General features: G+C 42.0%; 1 protein-coding gene across 2 annotated transcripts in view; it reads right to left on the minus strand.

The window, feature by feature from the left end:
* Positions 1-4926: 4926 nt before the first annotated feature.
* The window catches only part of ccnyl1 (cyclin Y-like 1), a 62681-nt gene continuing 49025 nt past the window's right edge, over positions 4927-18582 (minus strand). For both annotated transcript variants that reach the window (XM_072578574.1, XM_072578575.1), the window contains exons 8-10: positions 11626-11792; positions 8475-8637; positions 4927-6642 (exon numbers count right to left, since the gene is read on the minus strand). In XM_072578574.1, coding sequence (XP_072434675.1) covers positions 6526-6642; positions 8475-8637; positions 11626-11792 — 447 coding nt within the window. In that variant the 3' untranslated portion in view covers positions 4927-6525. The remainder of the gene's footprint in view (positions 6643-8474; positions 8638-11625; positions 11793-18582) is intronic.

Below are 18582 nucleotides of genomic sequence, written 5' to 3' on the forward strand. Positions count from 1 at the left end.
GCTGGCAAGGTTAGATTACATGGAATACAGGGAGAACTAGCCATTTGGATACAGAACTGGCTCCAAGGCAGAAGACAGGGCGGTGGTGGAGGGTTGCTTTTCAGACTGGAGGTCTGTGACCAGTGGAGTGCCACAAGGACCAATGCTGGGTCCACTACATTTCATCGTTTATATAAATGATTTGGATGTGAACATAAGAAGTACAGTTAGTAAGTTTGCCGATGACACTAAAATTGATGGTGTAGTGGACAGCGAAGAAGGTTACCTCAGATTATAAATGGGATCTTGATCAGATGGGCCAATGGGCTGAGGAGTGGCAGATGGAATTTCACTTTGATAGATGTGAGGTGCTGTATTTTGGAAAAGTAAATCAGACCAGGACTTCTACACTTAATAGTAAGATCCTAGTGAGTGCTGCTGAACAAAGAGGCCTTGGTGTGCAGGTTCATAATTCCTTTAAAGTAGAGTCATGATAGATAGGATAGTGCAAATCGATAGGATAGTGAAGGCAGCATTTGGTATGCTTTGCTTTATAGGTCAGAGTATTGAGTACAGGAGTTGGGAGTCATGTTGCAGCTGTACAGGACATTGGTTAGGCCACTTGTGGAATATTGTGCGCAATTCTGGTTTCTTTCCTATCAGATGAATGTTGTGGAACTTGAAAAGATTCAGAAAAGATTTATAAGGATGTTGCCAGGGTTGGAGGGTTTGACCAGTCAGGAGAATAGGCTGGGGCTGTTTTCCCTGGAGCATCAGAGGCTGAGGAGTGACCTTATAGAGGTTTATAAAATCATGAGGGGTATGGATAGGGTAAATAGACAAGGTCGTTTCCATGGGGTGGGGGAGTCCAGAACTAGAGGGCATAGGTTTAGAGTGAGAGGGGAAAGATATAAAAGAGACCTAAGGGGCAACGTTTTCCATAGAGGGTGGTGCATGTATGGAATGGGCTGCCAGAAGAAGTGGAGGAGGCTGGTACATTACAACATTTAACAGACATCTGGATGGGCATATGAATAGGAAGGGTTTAGAGGGATATGTGCTGGCAAATGGGGCTGGATTAGATTAAGATATCTGTTCAGCAAGGAAGAGTTGGACTGAGAGGTCTGTTTCTGTGCTGTACGTCTCAAAGACTATGACATGTTGAATGTGGCAATGAACGATATTATAAACCTGCTTTAGATTCTCAGTCACAGCTATTGTCCATTCATGGTTATACATCTATAATCAGCCCATGAGAAACGTTACTCGGCCATTAAAGATTGTTTTTTTTTAAAAAAAACATTTTAAAAATATTGAAGATGGAACATTGACCACTTTGGCCACTTGACTAACAGTCAGGAATCAATGAGTTAAAGAGATGTGCTTTACAATTGGTGTGAGAAGTTTGTGTACCCCGAGGATGGGCTGCGAGCATTGGAGGTCATGCACTGGCACATTCAGGAAAATGCCCAAGAGTTGGCTAGTCCCTTTGCACTCCTGCAATCCAGTTAGCTGCGGGACCCCTTGGGAAAGTAAAAAGCTTAGATTATCTGCAGAGGATGGGGAGCTCAATCGTTATATCCCCATGGGGCAGCACTCAGTGTTAAAGACTCAAGCCCGGTGAATGGACAGTCAGCCAAGGCACTGAAAATTCTTCTTCCTGGAAAGTGCCCGGTCGTGTGTGACTACTTTTCTATAGAACTTTAAAACCTAGAACACACCAATGAAGTACATTTCATTCCACAAATGCCCAGCTACACCATTCCAGTCTGCTGATCACAAAGGGAGGTCTTACAAAAGAAAAAGGGAGATTTAGAACCAAACAAAAACAAATCTGTTTATGCACGAATTCTACGTTACGCAAAATGTTTCTCGCAACATTTTAAGCTAAGTGGCATACTTTCATGAAGCTGGTAGAAAACACTTGACTGATAACTGGTTTAAGAATTGCTCACTATTCACAAGGGAAACAACATGATGTAGCTTGAATCCATCAGTAGAAAGGAATGCTTGCTCTCTCATATCTGCATAACCATTTTCAAAATGCGTTATTATACAAGCCTCAATACAGTCACCAAACGATTAGTTTTCCTGCAGACTAGACTCCATGGGTTCTTAAGTTGACACACAGCAATGAACAACATTAATACAGACACTATAGTCTGTATCAAACCAGCATGGATGGTAGTTGGTAATAGTATACTTCAGTAAGATGCTGGCTCAGCTTGCACGATGAGAAGCTACTACAAGAAATAGGGAAGGAAAATATCCTCAGTGTAAGCCAACACTCCACTCTGACTGTCTTAACTGTCATCCAAATTGCCAGTCCTTCTGGTTTTTTTTAAGGATTGGGAAGTCATAAGATTTACATCAAGAACTGCAATTTGAAGTAAAATTCTTAATAACTTTTCACAGGTTGCAAAAGCAGACTTGAAATTCAAAGAAAACAAATCCTCTGGCAACTGTTCAAACTCTCAGTGTAGACATGTCAAGCAATATCAGTCTTTCATTTCAAACTACCTCTCCACCTTTAAAGGTGCTGCTTAAAAATCTGTCTCTTGCTTGTTCTAATACCTCTTACGAGGCTCGGTATCAAATTTCCCAGATAATGTCACTCTGAAATGCCTTTTGCTGTGCTAAAGGAACTATGTGAGTGCAATTTGTTATTTCCAACTGTTGTCATAATCTTCCTGAAAACCTCCTAAAAAGAAAGATGCCGGTGAAGGAAGTGAAGATGAAAATTAAATTTCAGTGATACAGTCTATATCTTGCCTATCTACACTGAAAGCAATTGCAAAATTAGCCAAGGACAGCCAAAACTGTCACACACTTCAATTACTCTCATAGATGGCGGGGAAATTTCAACATGTGCTTTTTGACATTAGAGTTATATCACAGTCTGCTCTTCAAATTCAACCATGCACCTCCTGTCACAATATCATTTTGGCTCATTGGGAGTCAGACCGCCGACTCCTGTGACGAACCGGGAAAATTTGAGTCTTCCTATCTCAATGGCAAAGACTTCCCTCAAGTGAGAATGGTTGACCAGCATTACCTCAATCAAAACCGCTGGCACTTGCTGGTCCAGATGCCACAAGGGTGCCCAGTGGTGGAAGTGGAAGAAATGACGAACATTAAAGTTGGCCTGACACTTTGATTCATATCCCACTCAAATACAGTGACCAGTCCCTTATAGGACAACCATTTCATTCCTAGCAATAGCAACCTGTAATTGCTTGTCTAAGAACATGAATTCCTATAACTCCTTTGCTTCAACAGGTACTCAGGAAACCCATTCATTCATCCATCCAGGCTGCAAAGTATATCAGTTCCAGTTTAACCTGATCGCGCTGCATCGAAGATCCAGATCATACATTATTCACTGCTAATGAAGTAAATCAATATGCTCTCCCACTACCTTGTGTGTTGCTGTTTCCTTTAATCGCTACCTTTGAAGATGTCAGTTTAATTAGTTGAAGGATTTTTCTATAGACAGCAGTTTTGTTCACAAATCAGGAGGAAAGGAAGTCTTCACAATCCACTTGACTACAAACACCATTAATTTCAGTAGACGTGGCTCTCAGCATCTTTGAACACACTGATCTGTATCTACTTCCACCACCTGATGACTTCACAAGTGAAATGCTCAGCTGGATTGGTACATACAAAAAATAATAGAGTTAACTATTACTACTCGGCAATTGAGCTCTGGATAAGCTCCTCCCAACATGATGCAGATACACTTCACTCCCTTGTTTTTTGAACTCTGCTAAAGAGCTGTTTCATAAAGAATTACTCTTCAAGAAGAAAAAAAAGAAAGGATTAATGTCAGTACTTCACATGGAACATCTCCATTTTGCTGTTTTACGTTAATTGATTTGCACATGCAAATTTTCACCACCTTTCCGTCACGATTTAAAGGAAATCGTGAAAATTGTAAGCCTTCGTATTATTTTTGCATCTTTCATACAAAGATTTGCAGCTTAGCTTTAAAATGGAAAGGAAGCACTTCGACTCTCCATCTTGTTAAACCACAGGAGAAGAGAGTTCAGGCTGCTGCTTGGACTGTGCCATTAGCTACTACTGGGTATTAGTTAAAAGAGAAATACTACAGATTTAAGGGTTAATAACATAATTTTTAAAAACTTAAGCACCATAAAGCTGCACACTGTGTGAACTAATCTGTGGAAGATGGGTTGGTGGTGGTGGTGAAAACCAGCAATAAAACTCCAGCCTAGTTTCAACAATTTATTACCAGAACCTCTGGCTTCTGGTGAACAAACAAACTACGGTAAACTTGTCCTTCTCAGATTAAATGGAATTTAGTGATTTTCTTTTTAAAACCTACATTCTGGCAGCCTAGACTAACAATTCTGCTTTTACCAGTAACTTTCTTCATCAAAATCTCACCACTCTTCAGACACTGCTAGGGCCTCATGTCCTGCCTGGGAGAAACTCCAGGTACCTCCCATTTCACTGGTTGCAAAAGTATGAAGTTTACTCGCTCAGAAATAAACGACAGAATATTGCTTCCTCTCAGTCAAACGAGACAAGCAAGTTACAGCTTATGATGGGAACGTAACAATTATACGACTACACGTTTATGTGAAAGTAGTGATGTCCTACAGTAAAATATTTTTCATTGGAAACACAAGTTGTGAGATACACTTATGGTTATGAAAGATTTGATATAGAGAAGATGTTTACATTTCGCAGGGTTGGGGATTAAAATTAGGGACTGTACTACAAGATAGCAACTAATATATCCAATAGGAAATTCAAAAGGAACTTTTTTTAAAAAAAAATCAAGACTGGGTAGAACATGGAGCTCTCTAGTTTTGTTAGCATACGTGCATCTAAGGGAAAGCTAGATAGCTACATGAGAGAGAAGGGAATGAAGGATATGATGATCAGGTGATATGCAGAAGGACAGATAAACAGAGGTACTGACCTGTTAGGCCAAATGGCCTGTTTATGTACAAATTTAATGTCATTTGCTTACAAGCATTCACATTTTGCATTTAGGGTCACGAATATGTCAAGAGAATGAGACAATGTCACAAATCAGAGAACAACTGATGACTGGCAGTATGGGCCCCTATGTGTAGTGAAGACATTGGACTGCTGCGCATGGTTACTTACAGGAACTGAGTGAACCAGATATGGGGCTGGCAGACCCTGACACTCAAGACACTCCCATCAGGCTTGCCTTCCCTTTGCAGACTCTCAGCCTTTTCTGCTCCCTTCCACAGCCAACATTCAGCAAAGGAAAATAATCCCCAAAATTAAAAAAAAAACAGCAGTTTAAAGCACAGTAGCTTCTGTGGAAATTGTTTTCACACTGTAGAGTGGTGGTACATTTTTTATTACAGGCTGATTACACAGTAAGAGCCCTTTATCTGAGGTAATACTGTCATCTTCAAGACGATAAGTTTTGGACTGATGGACACATCAATTTAAGGCCCTCGATCTGAATTTTAACTTTTTTTTCCCCATAACAGATGCTGCCTTGCTACTGCGTGCTACTATTATTTTTGCTCTTGTTTCAGATTCCCAGTCTTCTTGGGAATCTTTGCTTTCGGACACATTAATGGCGGTGGGACTGTGAGCTTTCAGCAGCAGAGATGCACACATTGTCATACACCAGAGGTCAAGCTGCTTATCCCCTGAGCTCCGGAATCCCTGCCCTGAATCTCTCCACCTATCTACCCTCCTTTAAAACTATCCGTGAAAACCAAGTCTTTGAACAAACCTTTTGATCACCAGTTCCCCAATATCACCGGTGGTTCAATGTTGGTAAGCTGGTGAAATGCCTTGAGAGTTTTTACTTCATTAAAAAGGTGCTTAAAAAAAAATGCAAGTTCTCATCTATACCAGCCAACAAGGAAATTATATAGGTAATGTCCAAAAAAACAAATACGTAGAGAACCAGCTGGGTTTAAGGTGGGGGAGGGAAGGGAGAGAAATTATGAAGAAATGAGTGGTGGCAAAAGAGAAATCTATTCCAGCTTTAAAACCTGCATCACAGGAATATGTACGAATACATGCTGGTTAAGTCCTTCCTATGCCTGAGAGACAGCTTTACACCTGGAGAGCCTTGATGTTTGTTTAACTTGCACAGTGCACATGGTCAGTTATTCGCCCCTGTTCTGACACTATTTACTCTCACACTTGGCTTCTGTTGTCCCAGCCTACCTATAGGGTCCACACAACATGATTTCAATTTGGTTTGGATATGGTTTCTTTGAATTAGGACAAATTAAAATAAAAGCTTGAGGAACGTCTCAGTTACAGGCCTACACAGTAAGCATTAAAAATCTCCACACTGCTGTGTCAGTGTAGTGTCAAATCATTTTTTTTTTCCTTCCTTCTCCTAAAAAGGGCCTTGTAGCCAGGTGGGCAACATTTAAAATGTTAATTTCTTAAGTGTGCTCTTCAGTGCCAGGAGCTGAGACTTGGGATTCAGCTGTAGAAAGATTCAGTCACCCAGCTGGAAGACTCTGTCTCTGCTGGTGCAATACATGCCGATGGGATAAAGTCTCCTTCCTAGGACAGGATGGCATTAGAACGACTAATTCCTATCAAATTGCCAGCGCTGAGTGACCGCCTTATAGCAGCTTTGCTCATGTCTTTGTATTTGTCCTCGCACAACCTGGAGATTGCCTGGAGAAGGGAAAAGAAAAGGAATTATTGTCAGGTCTATTTGTTTTTTTGTTAACCTCATTTGTTATTCTCCTCCTTTTACCAATCCACAATTTTAAGGTTCCTTCCTCCTCCACATCGCCCATGCCATGGAATATCTGTCACCCAGCTAAAATACCCACACCCCCGTCAATGGAATAATTTGGTGTTACTGGCACACTCTTGGGAGGTATGGCTCAGCCTGGAAATTTCTGGACAATAGTACATTCCAACCTAGTTTAAAAGATTCAATACAACAGTATAGAGAATGCCGCAAAATGCCTTCACAATGCTTCCCCTCCATGCCCATCTTTCCTCAAGGTATAGTTTCCAAGACAGATGTTCTTCGATACCAAGTAGCTGTTCCAGTGTGAAATGAAGGCACTTACTCAAAAGTTCACTTTTGGAAAGTAATTCATCCAAATGAAATATGCACCCTTTTCAAAAAAGGGATCTATTTAATTCAAGAATGTAGAGGAATTAAAGAAGAGCAGGGAATAAGAAACATGACAAGGGGTATCACAGTGAGGCAGTGATGTGCATCTTTCAGTACTAAATTACAAACCTAGGGCCATGCAACCCCTCAAGCCAGATTCACCAATAAAAGTTCGACCATTGTTGATCTTAACATAATTCACCCATTTTGGTTCTGTAACTGTTGATGACCTTACTTAGTTGAAAAACAGTTTTGAAATGTTCAGTTGTCCCCTGCATTAAGGTCAACAGTTTCTCTTCAAGAAGAATCCTAGGTTTCTATTCTATTGGCGAAGTGTTTCCTGATCCGATCCCTAAAAGGCTCAGCTCTAATTTCAAGGATATTCCCCCTTGATCGGCACTCCCCAGCTGGAGGAAATAGCTTCACTCTCTTTACTCTAACAATTCCTCTAATCATTGTTAACATCAAGTACTTGTACCCCAACATGCTTCAATTGATTTACTGATGTTATTTCTCACATTACACACTATTACCAATAATAAAAACAAAGCCCGACATCCTATAGACCACGTAACATCCTTAATGCCCAAACCTCATGAACAATCAAATCATTCATTTTCCACAATGAACACAATATACCGACAGCACTTTTGCACCAATATGTTCTCCTGAAAATGAATGATTTGATTGTTCATGAGGTTTGGGCATTAAGGATGTTATGAGGTCTATAGGATGTCAGGCTATGTTTTTATTATTATGCCAGCCAGGAAAGTAGGGGGGCCACGAGAAGCATGTTGCTGTTTGAGGAGGTGAGGGGGATGTTGCATTTGATAAATTATGAACATCAATGGATTAGTAGAGGACTGAGGGTACACTGTTAGCCAAACATCATGGCCAGGAGTTAGGATATGACACAAATGTAACTTAAATTAGGAGCAAATTATTTACTGTCAGTCACAGACTTTGTGGCAACTTCCTAAAAAGGTGTGTGTGTTGGCACAAATGACATTAATTGCAGTCCTCTGAGCTGGCAGCTAGGAGGTTTAAGGACTTGAGCACAGTGTCAGTCTGGAGAAGGGACAGTCTTTTGACTGAAATTTTAAGCCAAAGCTGTGTCAAAGGCTTCTTAGGTGGATGTAAATGGCAATTATCAAATAGCAGTTGGGTTCTCCTCAACTAAAATCTCAAAGAGAACAGACTATCCAGTAAATTATCTCATGGCAGTTTATGCAATGTTGCTGTGTGCAATTTGGGTGCTGCACTGTCCAACTTTTCAGCAAAGTTATGTTTCAGAAGTATTTATTAGACTGGACCATTTGGAGATCATGAAAGGCATTGTATAAATACAAGTGTGCTCGTTCTTCCTCACAGTCATTACCTCCAGTTTCTGTGCTCGCTCTTTGCTGAGTGGCTCCAAAGGAAAATTCATATTGTTGTCATCTGCCAGAGACCGCAGATCAAAGTAATATTTGGCGTAAACACTAGCAGGAACATTAATGTTAAACTGTAGCAGCTCCAGGAACTGTCTCTCCATCTCATTCCTGTGGGGCAAGGAAGGAACATGAGAGCTTTTCAAGAAAGAAAAAAAAATACTCGATTGATAGAAACAGAAGATAATTAATGAGAAAGCGGAGCCACAAACATAATTGACTTAACAAACCAGAAACATTGGAACAAGCAGAATAAATAGCTGTGGCCAACAGCCAGACCATTGTGTTGTACCTTATGATCCATTGCAACTCTTAACATTGTTTGTAAATCTATTTGCACATTTTCACGCTCCAGGAGTTTCTAGCTCAAAGCTGTCTGCTCTTACTGGTCAAATAGCCTGTTGATGCTCACCACCTGTAACTGCCAATGGAAAACAGTCACTAGAGCATGGTATTAGAGGATGATTTCTATTTGTGGAATGGTGTCCTGACACAAATCCCTACCTTTGGGAAAGGGAGGGAGAATAGAGAGGGAGAATTGCTTTATCTACCTGGTAATGCTGAGCGAGCAAAGAATTAATTTTTCGACTGGAGCCGCTCCTAACTGCAACTGCAAGTCCTCTTACCAGTCAACAACACATTATTGGAACAACCGTCACTTAACCAAAGACAGGAAGTTTAAAATAAGAGCTTAGTTATTTAGGTGTGATGTCAGGAAACACACCTTTACATAAAGGGCAGAGGAAACCCAGAACTCATACCCTTCCCCCAAAGCTGTTGTGGTTGAAGAGGATCAACTGATAAAAGTTAGATTAATAGACTTTGTTAGGCAAGAGTATGAGAGTTATTGAATCAAAGCAAGTAAATAAAGTTAAGATACAGATCAGCTGTGATCTGACTGGCAGACTCTAGGAACTGAATGTTCTAGTCCTGTTCCTAATGGGAACACAAATCATCAGATCCAATTATTAAACTTATAGGCAGCCTCACACTATAAGTTTTCTCTCTTATTCAGTTTCACTCTCAAGGGAGTCAACTAAATCTGCAAACAATGAAGGCTAAAACATCGTTTTAAAGGTACTGCTTCAACCTGCAAATCTAGCCAATCCATTTTCACTCCAGGTTTCTGAATCACAAAGCAGCACTCAGTAGATATATAGAAACTGAATTCTATCATGAAACTTGACATAAGCAAGCAACAGATGCAAGCCATTCATTTAACAAATGGAAATCATGATTGTACACCCTAGTCCAACACCGGCATTTCAAAGTTCAAAATTACACAACACCAGGTTATAGTCCAAAAGGTTTAATTGGAAGCACTAGCTTTTGGAGCACTGCTCCTTCATCAGGTGGTCACTCCTCAACTGCCTGAAGGGGCAGCGCTCCGAAAGCTAGTGCTTCCAATTAAACCTGTTGGACTATAACCTGATGTTGTGTGATTTTGAACGTAACAAATGAAAGCACAGATGTAAACACATCTTAGAAGTTGAAATATGAGGCTAGTTTGCACTAAAAAAAAACAGAAGGACTGTGGATACTGGAAATCAGAACCAAAAACATAAATTGCTAGAAAAACTCATCAGGCCTGGCAGCATCTGTGGAGAGAAATCAGAGTTAACATTTCAGGTCCAGTGACTCTTCCTCAAAACTGATGGTAGCTAGGAAAAAGGTGCTTTTTTTTTGGCTAGTTTGTATCACCAGGTTTAGACAGGAGTATCTTTGCAATTATAATTGGAGTACATGCAAGGTGTGAAGAAAGATGACATGAATAGAGCATTCTCTACATCAAGCTTCATAACAGAATACATCACCCATAAATAGAATTAAACAAATAAAAAAACTGAGTGCGTACACGTGTTGTGGGGCTCGAGGAGGATAGACACAGAGAGAGAGAGAGACAGAGACAGAGACACAGTATTTGCGTGTGCGTGCGTGTATCAGTCCTCCTTTCTGAAGTCTAGCACCGCTACAACAGATGAAAAGGATTCTTATGTTTTGCATTATCAACAAATGACTCAGAGCCACTTTCACCAGGATGATAGCAGAGAGAGATTTACCGGGGAGGGAAAAATCAAACACAAAGGCCTTGGGCAGTCGTCACGGCAACAAATGGACTCTCAGAATGCTGCTGTTATCATGTCAGAGGATGAGGGCCCTTGAACCTGCAGAGGCGCATTATAGAAAGGCTTTTAACAGGAAACTGCTCTTCGTTATGCAACAGGCTAATACATAGGTAGCATATACTAGGAGTGCTGCACTTTGCTACCCTTGACATTCTACAGCCACAGAAGCCGTGCGTTTCTCGATGAGCTTTATTTAATAATTATCTTAAAATGAACCACAACATCCACTTACTCTCATCTTTTCCGAGCTTCCATTTTGAGCAAGACTGAACAAAGGCACTAATGTGAAAGACAGCCTCAACCTTCTTTTTAATTCACTTGTCATTCACTCCAACCATCACAACAAAGGTCTTAACAGAGAACATCTAAAAAGTATAGCAAGTAAATAAGGCTGCAATATCTCACTGAAATTTGCAGCAAGCTTCCCTCAGTGTGCGATGCTTACATGTTCCAGACAGCAGTCAGGATCATTCATCCAGTTTGTTTCCCGAGCATTGAAAAATCACTCAGTACCTCTGAATGGACTGATTTTAGTAAATAAATTACAAATTCATAACTTAGACCCTAGTATTATATCGCCACGTCACACAATTAGGCTTAAAAAGGGTGTCATTTAGTAAATTCTATGGTTTAAAAACATTTTTTAAAAAAAGGCAGGAAGCAGCCTTATTTAACAGCATATTTTTGTTTACAAAGTACCCAACTTTGAATTGGAATGCACCACTTGAAAGTGGTGGAAGTAGATTCAAATGGGAATTGGACAGGCAATTGAAAAGGTCAGTAGGCCTATTGCCTCCTATATGATTCTACCCAACTATAATCAGAAGTTTTAACATGTTCCTGTCGGACTCCCTTCAGTACAACATCAAGCCGTTGTCTACTTTTATGTGCGTATGCAAGGAGCTCTAGGTTCTGTAAAGCAAACTTCAAACTGTGGACAGGTTTAACAAACAACAACTACTCAAATACTTACATATCCTCGACCGTCATGTCTTTCAGGATCTGGCAATAGTCCACGTTCCAAACAGCCTGATCATCCCAGACCTTAGAAGCAAGCAGGATGGCACCCAGCACAATCCGTTTCCAGTTACTAGGACAGATATCTATCTCAGCGTACGTCAGCAACCTTTCTAGGTATACCTGCAAGAAGCATTGTTCGATCAGTTATTAATGCATTTACAAACAAGATTGAAAGCAAAATATCTACTGTGTAACAAATACCCAAAATACTCAGATAACTCATTCATGGGATAGGGTGTAAGGGACTGCGAAAACAGCCAGTGCTGTGCAGCATACAGAGTGAAGAAGAATCATTCAAATCCTAAGACTGACTCAGGGAGTAGAAGCCAAGCATGTTCTTGCAGCAAGGGCTATTCAGGCTATCTTTTTACATGGATGTCACACTCAAGCACTACTGTGATACACCTGGAGGTAGAAGAATCTAGAACTGTGCTCACAAATGCCCATCTGGTTTCAGCTGCACTGCCCAAAAGTGATGGGAACTAGAGTAAGAACAGAGATCTAGACAAATTGGTCTGCTCTTACAGGTTTCTTGGCAGAGGCCTCATTGCATTGCAGCTGCAGTAACTAAGGAGTGGTAAGCCTGCTTGTTTGGGTAGTGGTGCATGTTGACCCAAAAAGAGCAAAATAATGAACAAAAATTAAAACAAAAGCCACATCATTGTGGAACTCCGACAGATCGTGCCAGTGAATGAATGTGGATTTGAAGCTGTGGTTCACAACTAGCCAACCTCCTTTCACTTCACCATCCACAGGTGGCAAGAGTAGATCAAATAACTTCCCCACTACAGGGGGAAGAGAGGACAGAGTTGAAATTTACACCCTCCACAGCAGCTTCAAGCAATGTAGGGAGAAAGGCAAATCAAATTGCCAATGAGCTTTCTTGGCCTGGGTTTCTATCTCTCAATAGGAGAGAAGATATATACAAAAAACATACACTTCAACACAAAAGCAGTCGGTCACCCCAAATCAAATCTGTTCCTCTTAGCAGATAGTTTCATTGCTGGGAAAGCAGAGGACTGGAAACAAATCCATACCTAACTTCTCAGTTCAGGAGAATGCAGTACAAAAAACAAAAGGTCAAAGTGGCATTAGATTGTGGGGAAGGGAAGTGGAGATACAAAGTCCTGCAGTTTGTTGGCTTCCCTGTACAAACCAAAAACCATTGGGATAAGGTTCTGTGCGAATCAGTGCGTTTATTCTCTCGCCCACATGATCTTTGTTCATGTAGAAACATAGAGGCTTCAGACAGCCAGCACTCGAGAACTTATTGCTTGCTGAGGTCACTGCAGAAGAGGCAGACATGAACTCACCAGCTCTTTTGAGGACAGCTCACTTAAACTGAAATCAGAAGCATGAACTCTAAATAACTATTGCCTCCCAAACTTGTGATATGAAGAGAAGAATTCTTGCACCAAAAAGAGATCACCTCAAGCAGCAGAGTCCAGGAATTAAACTTTTTGGTCACAATTTTGAAGGTGAAAACAATGAGAAGTCAGAGTGAGACATGAAGAGAAAAGGTGCGAGGAAAAAAAAAGTAAGAGATACTGGGTGGAGTATACGAAGGGCAAATGATTTTGAGAAGCTTAACCTACCAGTCACCAAGTGAATTCTACTTACTACTTGGAGTATGAATCGTAAAATCGGTTCCTTTGCTAACACTTTCATCAATATGCTACAGTGTTATGAAGAATTATGCTGATTCTGTGTTGGCGTCTCAGGTGAACACTCGCAAGAATACAGAACAACCTCGATTATCCGAACGAGATGGACAGGGAGTATTTTGTTCAGATAACTGATAACATTTTCACAGAACCTTGAGCTTTTGTTCAGATTGTCAATTATCCAGATTTCAGACTCTCTGATAACCGGAGTTGTTCTGTACAAAGGACAGAAGAAGGAGTATACCATTAAGCCCATCGAACCTGCTCAACCATTTCACACTTGGCTGATCTTAGGCTTCAATCTCACTCACTCACATCCACGCCCACCCCACCCCACCACCAACATCCTTTGACTCCCTTAAAGCCTTACATATAGTCAATAATGGAAGCATCCACAACTCCGAGGCAGAGAATTCCAAAGATTCACAACTGCTTCGAGAGAACAACATTCTCATTTTAGCCTTAAGTGACCAGTCCCTCATCCTCAGACCGTGCCCATGTTCTTAACTCTCCCTGTCAATACCCTTCAGAATCACGTCTGTTTCAATGAGAACATGACCAGCTATCCTTAGTAGCCACACACGCAGATGACAAGCAACATGAGTTCGACTGGGACAACACTACTATTATAGGACAAGCCAAACAGAGAACAGCCAGGGAATTCCTAGAGGCATGACACTCATCCACAGATTCTATCAACAAACACATCGACCTGGACCCAATATACCGGCCACTGCAGCAGACAGCTGGAACTGACAACCGAAGTGGCAGGGACAAACCACTACAAATGCCGGAGGAAAGATCACAGAAGCGCTTCACAGGAGGCTCCCAAGCACTGAGGATGTCACCTAGACAGAGGATGAAACGTCTGCAACACAAATTCCCAGCTCGGCGAACAGAACCACAACAACGAGCACCCGAGCTACAAATCTTCTCACAAACTTTAATCACCTATCATTTTTCAAAGCTCCAGAGAATTTAGGGCCAATATACTCTGCTTCTCATCACATGAAACAGGAGCAGAAATAGGCCATTTAGGGCCTTTGGCCCCCTCCTACATTCAAATTAATCATGACCAACTTGCCCAAAGACCTCAACTGTTCTTTCGTGCCAGCTCATCACAGCCATCAATATTTCAAAAATCTACCTTCTCTTAAAATGCTTTCGGTGATAGGGAATTGCAGAATTCAGTACTGTCTGGGAGAAGATTTTTTTTTTGCATCTCAGTTTAAAACATGGTCTCTTTTATTCTACAACTGTAGAATCATTGAATCCCAGTGTGGGAGCAGGGAATTCAGCCCATCGATCTATACTGACCCTCTGAAGAGCATCCCATGCAGACTCACACCCTACCCCATCCCTGTAACCCTGCAGTTCCCATGGTCTATCCAGCTAACCTGCACATCTCTGGACTGTGGGAGGAAACTGGGACACCTGGGAGAAAACCCAAGCAGACAAGGGGAGAATGTGCAAACTCCACACAGTCACCCAAGGGTGGAATTGAACTCAGGTCCCTGGCGCTGTGAGCCAGCAGTGCTAAGCACTGAGCCACCATGCTGCCCCTAGTTTGAGATTCTCCCATCAGTGAAAACACGATCTCAACATCTAATCTGTCAAGCCCAGTCAGAATTATGTACGTTTCAAAAAAAAATCACCCCTCATTCATCTAAACTCTAGCAATTAAAGGACTAATCAGTTGAACTGCTCCTGATAAGTCAATCCCTTTATCTTAGGAGCAAAGGTGAATTGCTTCTGGACTGCCAGTATCAGCACATATTTCTTAAATATGGAAACCAAAATTGTACACAGTACTTTGGACACAGCCTTACCAGTACCCTGTGTAGTTGTAACAAGACTTTTCATTATTTTTAAACTGGGCATCCCTAAAAATAAAGACCAAAATTCCATTGACCTTAATGATCATATCTGCATGCTAAATATGCAGATTTTTAGGGATGGCACAGTGGCTCGGTGGTTAGCACTGCTGCCTCACAGTGCCAGGGATCAGGCTTGATTCCAGCCTTGGACAACTGTCTGTGTGGAGTTTGCACATTCTCCCCGCGTTTGCACAGGTTTCCTCTGGGTGCTCCGGTTTCCTCCCACAGTCCAAAGATGTGGGGGTTAGAGGGGGCCTTGCTAACTTGCTCATTGTGTTCAGGAATGTGTAGGTTAGGTGCATTAGCCAGGGGTAAACAGAGTAGGGGAATGGGTCTGGGTGGGTTACTCTTTGGAGGGTCGGTGTGGACTTGTTGGGTGAAAGAGCCTGTTTCCACACTGTAGGGGTTCTATTCAATTCTAAAAATACGTGCTTCATGCTCAAGTGCACTTAAACCCCTCTGTTTATTTCTTTTAAAAAGTCTGCCTTTTGATTCTTCCTATCAAAGTGCATTGGTAGAAAGTGATGACTGCAGGTGCTGGAGATCAAAGTCGAGAGTGTGGTGCTGGAAAAGCACAGCAGGTCAGGCAGCATTCGAGGAGCAGGAGAATCAATGTTTTAGGCATAAGCCCTTCATCAGAGAGACTCAAGCTAGAAGAACAGCATACTGGATTAGTGGTGCTGGAAGAGCACAGCAGTTCAGGCAGCATCCAACGAGCAGCGAAAATCGACGTTTCGGGCAAAAGCCCTTCATCAGGAATAAAGGCAGTGAGCCTGAAGCATGGAGAGGTAAGCTAGAGGAGGGTGGGGGTGGGGAGAGAGTAGCATAGAGTACAATGGGTGAGTGGGGGAGGAGATGAAGGTGATAGGTCAAGGAGGAGAGGGTGGAGAGGTGGAAAAGAAGATAGGCAGGTCGGACAAATCCGGACAAGTCATGGGGACAGTTACTGAGCTGGAAGTTTGAAACTAGGATGAGGTGGGGGAAGGGGAAATGAGGAAGCTGTTGAAGTCCACATTGATGCCCTGGACCTAGTGCTTTGCAATGAACCAGACTTTATAAAAGATCTTAAAGTAAGGGAACCCTGAGGAAGCAGCGATCATAATATGTTGGAGTTCAGTCTGGAATTTGAAAGAGAGAAGGCAAAATCGGATGTAATGGTGTTACAGTTAAGTAGAGGTAATTATGAGGGCATGAGAGAGGAACTGACAAAAATAGACTGGAAGCAGAGGCTAGCGGGAAGACAGTAGAGCAAAAATGGCAGGAGTTTGTGGATATAATTGAGGACACTGTACAGAGGTTCATCCCCAAGAAAAGAAAGATTATCCAGGGAGGGATTAGACAGCCATGGCTGACAAAGGAAGCCAGGAAATGTATTAAAGAAAAACAGAGATCCTATAAAGTGGCCAAGAGCAGTGGGAAATCAGAAGATTGGGAAGGCTACAAAAACAAACAGAGGATAACAAAGAGAGCAATAAGAAAGGAGAGGATCAAATATGAAGGTAGGCTAGCCAGTAATATTAGAAATGATGGTAAAAGTTTCTTTCAATACATAAGAAACAAACGATAGGCAAAAATAGACATTGGGCCACTTCAAACTGATGCTGGAAGCCTAGTGATAGGAGATAAGGAAATAGCAGGAGAACTTAACAAGTACTTTGCGTCAGTTTTCACAGTGGAAGACATGAGTAATATCCCAACAATTCAAGGGAGTCAGGGGGCTGAGTTGAGTATGGTTGCCATTACAAAAGAGATAGTGCTAGAAAAGCTAAAAAGTCTTAAAATTGATAAATCTCCTGGCCCCGATGGGATACATCCTAGAGTTCTGAGAGAGGTGGCTGAGGAAATAGCGGAGGCATTGGTTGAGATCTTTCAAGAGTCACTGGAGTCAGGGAACGTCCCGGATGATTGGAAGATCGCTGTTGTAACCCCATTATTCAAGAAAGGATCAAGACAAAAGATGGAAAATTATAAGCCAATTAACCTAACCTCGGTTGTTGGTAAAATTCTAGAATCCATCATTAAGGATGAGGTTTCTAAATTCTTAGAAGAGCAGAGTCTGATTAGAACAAGTCAACATGGATTTAGTAAGGGGAGGTCATGCTTGACAAACCTGTTAGAATTCTTTGAAGAGGTGACAAGTAGGTTAGACCAGGGAAACCCAGTGGATGTGGTCTATCTAGACTTCCAAAAGGCCTTTGATAAGGTGCCACACGGGAGGCTGCTGAGCAAGGTGAAGGCCCATGGTGTTCGAGGTGAGCTACTGGGATGGATTGAGGATTGGCTGTCTGACAGAAGGCAGAGAGTTGGGATAAAAGATTCTTTTTCAGAATGGCAGCCGGTGACGAGCGGTGTCCCGCAGGGTTCAGTTTTGGGGCTGCAGCTGTTCGCATTATATATTAATGATCTGGATGAAGGGACTGGGGGCATTCTAGTGAAGTTTGCAGATGGTACGAAGTTAGGTGGACAGGCAGGTAGTACTGAGGAAGTGGGGAGCCTACAGGAGGATCTAGGTAAAAACAATGACTGCAGATGCTGGAAACCAGATTCTGGATTAGTGGTGCTGGAAGAGCACGGATGCTGCCTGAACTGCTGTGCTCTTCCAGCACCACTAATCCAGATACAGGAGGATCTAGACAATTTGGGAGAGTGGTCGAGGAAATGGCTGATGGAATTCAACGTGAACAAATGCGAGGTCTTGCTCTTTGGCAAAAAGAATAAAAGCATAGACTACTTTCCAAACGGTGCGAAAATTCGTAAAGCCAAAGTACAAAGGGATCTGGGAGTGCTAGTCGAGGATTCTCTAAAAGGTGTCAACATGCAGGTTGAGTCCGTGATTAAGAAAGCGAATGCAATGTTGTCACTTATCTCAAGAGGGTTGGAATATAAAAGCACCGTTGTGCTACTGAGACTTTATAAAGCTCTGGTTAGGCCCCATTTGGAGTACTGTGTCCAGTTTTGGTCCCCACACCTCAGGAAGGACATACTGGCACTGGAACATGTCCAGCGGAGATTCACACGGATGATCCCTGGAATGGTTGGTCTAACATGAGGAACGGCTGAGGATCCTGGGATTGTATTCATTGGAGTTTAGAAGATTAAGGGGAGGCTTAATAGAGACATACAAGATAATCCATGGCTTGGAAAGGGTGGACACTGGGAAATTGTTTCCGTTAGGTGAGGAGACTAGGACCCATGGACACAGCCTTAAAATTAGAGGGGGTCGATTCAGAACAGAAATGCGGAGACATTTCTTCAGCCAGAGAGTGGTGGGCCTGTGGAATTCATTGCCGCAAAGTGCAGTGGAGGCCGGGACGCTAAATGTCTTCAAGGCAGAGATTGATAGATTCTTGTTGTCTCGGGGAATTAAGG

The sequence above is a fragment of the Chiloscyllium punctatum genome, chromosome 10, assembly GCF_047496795.1.
Source record: "Chiloscyllium punctatum isolate Juve2018m chromosome 10, sChiPun1.3, whole genome shotgun sequence".
Taxonomy (NCBI): Eukaryota; Metazoa; Chordata; class Chondrichthyes; order Orectolobiformes; family Hemiscylliidae; genus Chiloscyllium; species Chiloscyllium punctatum.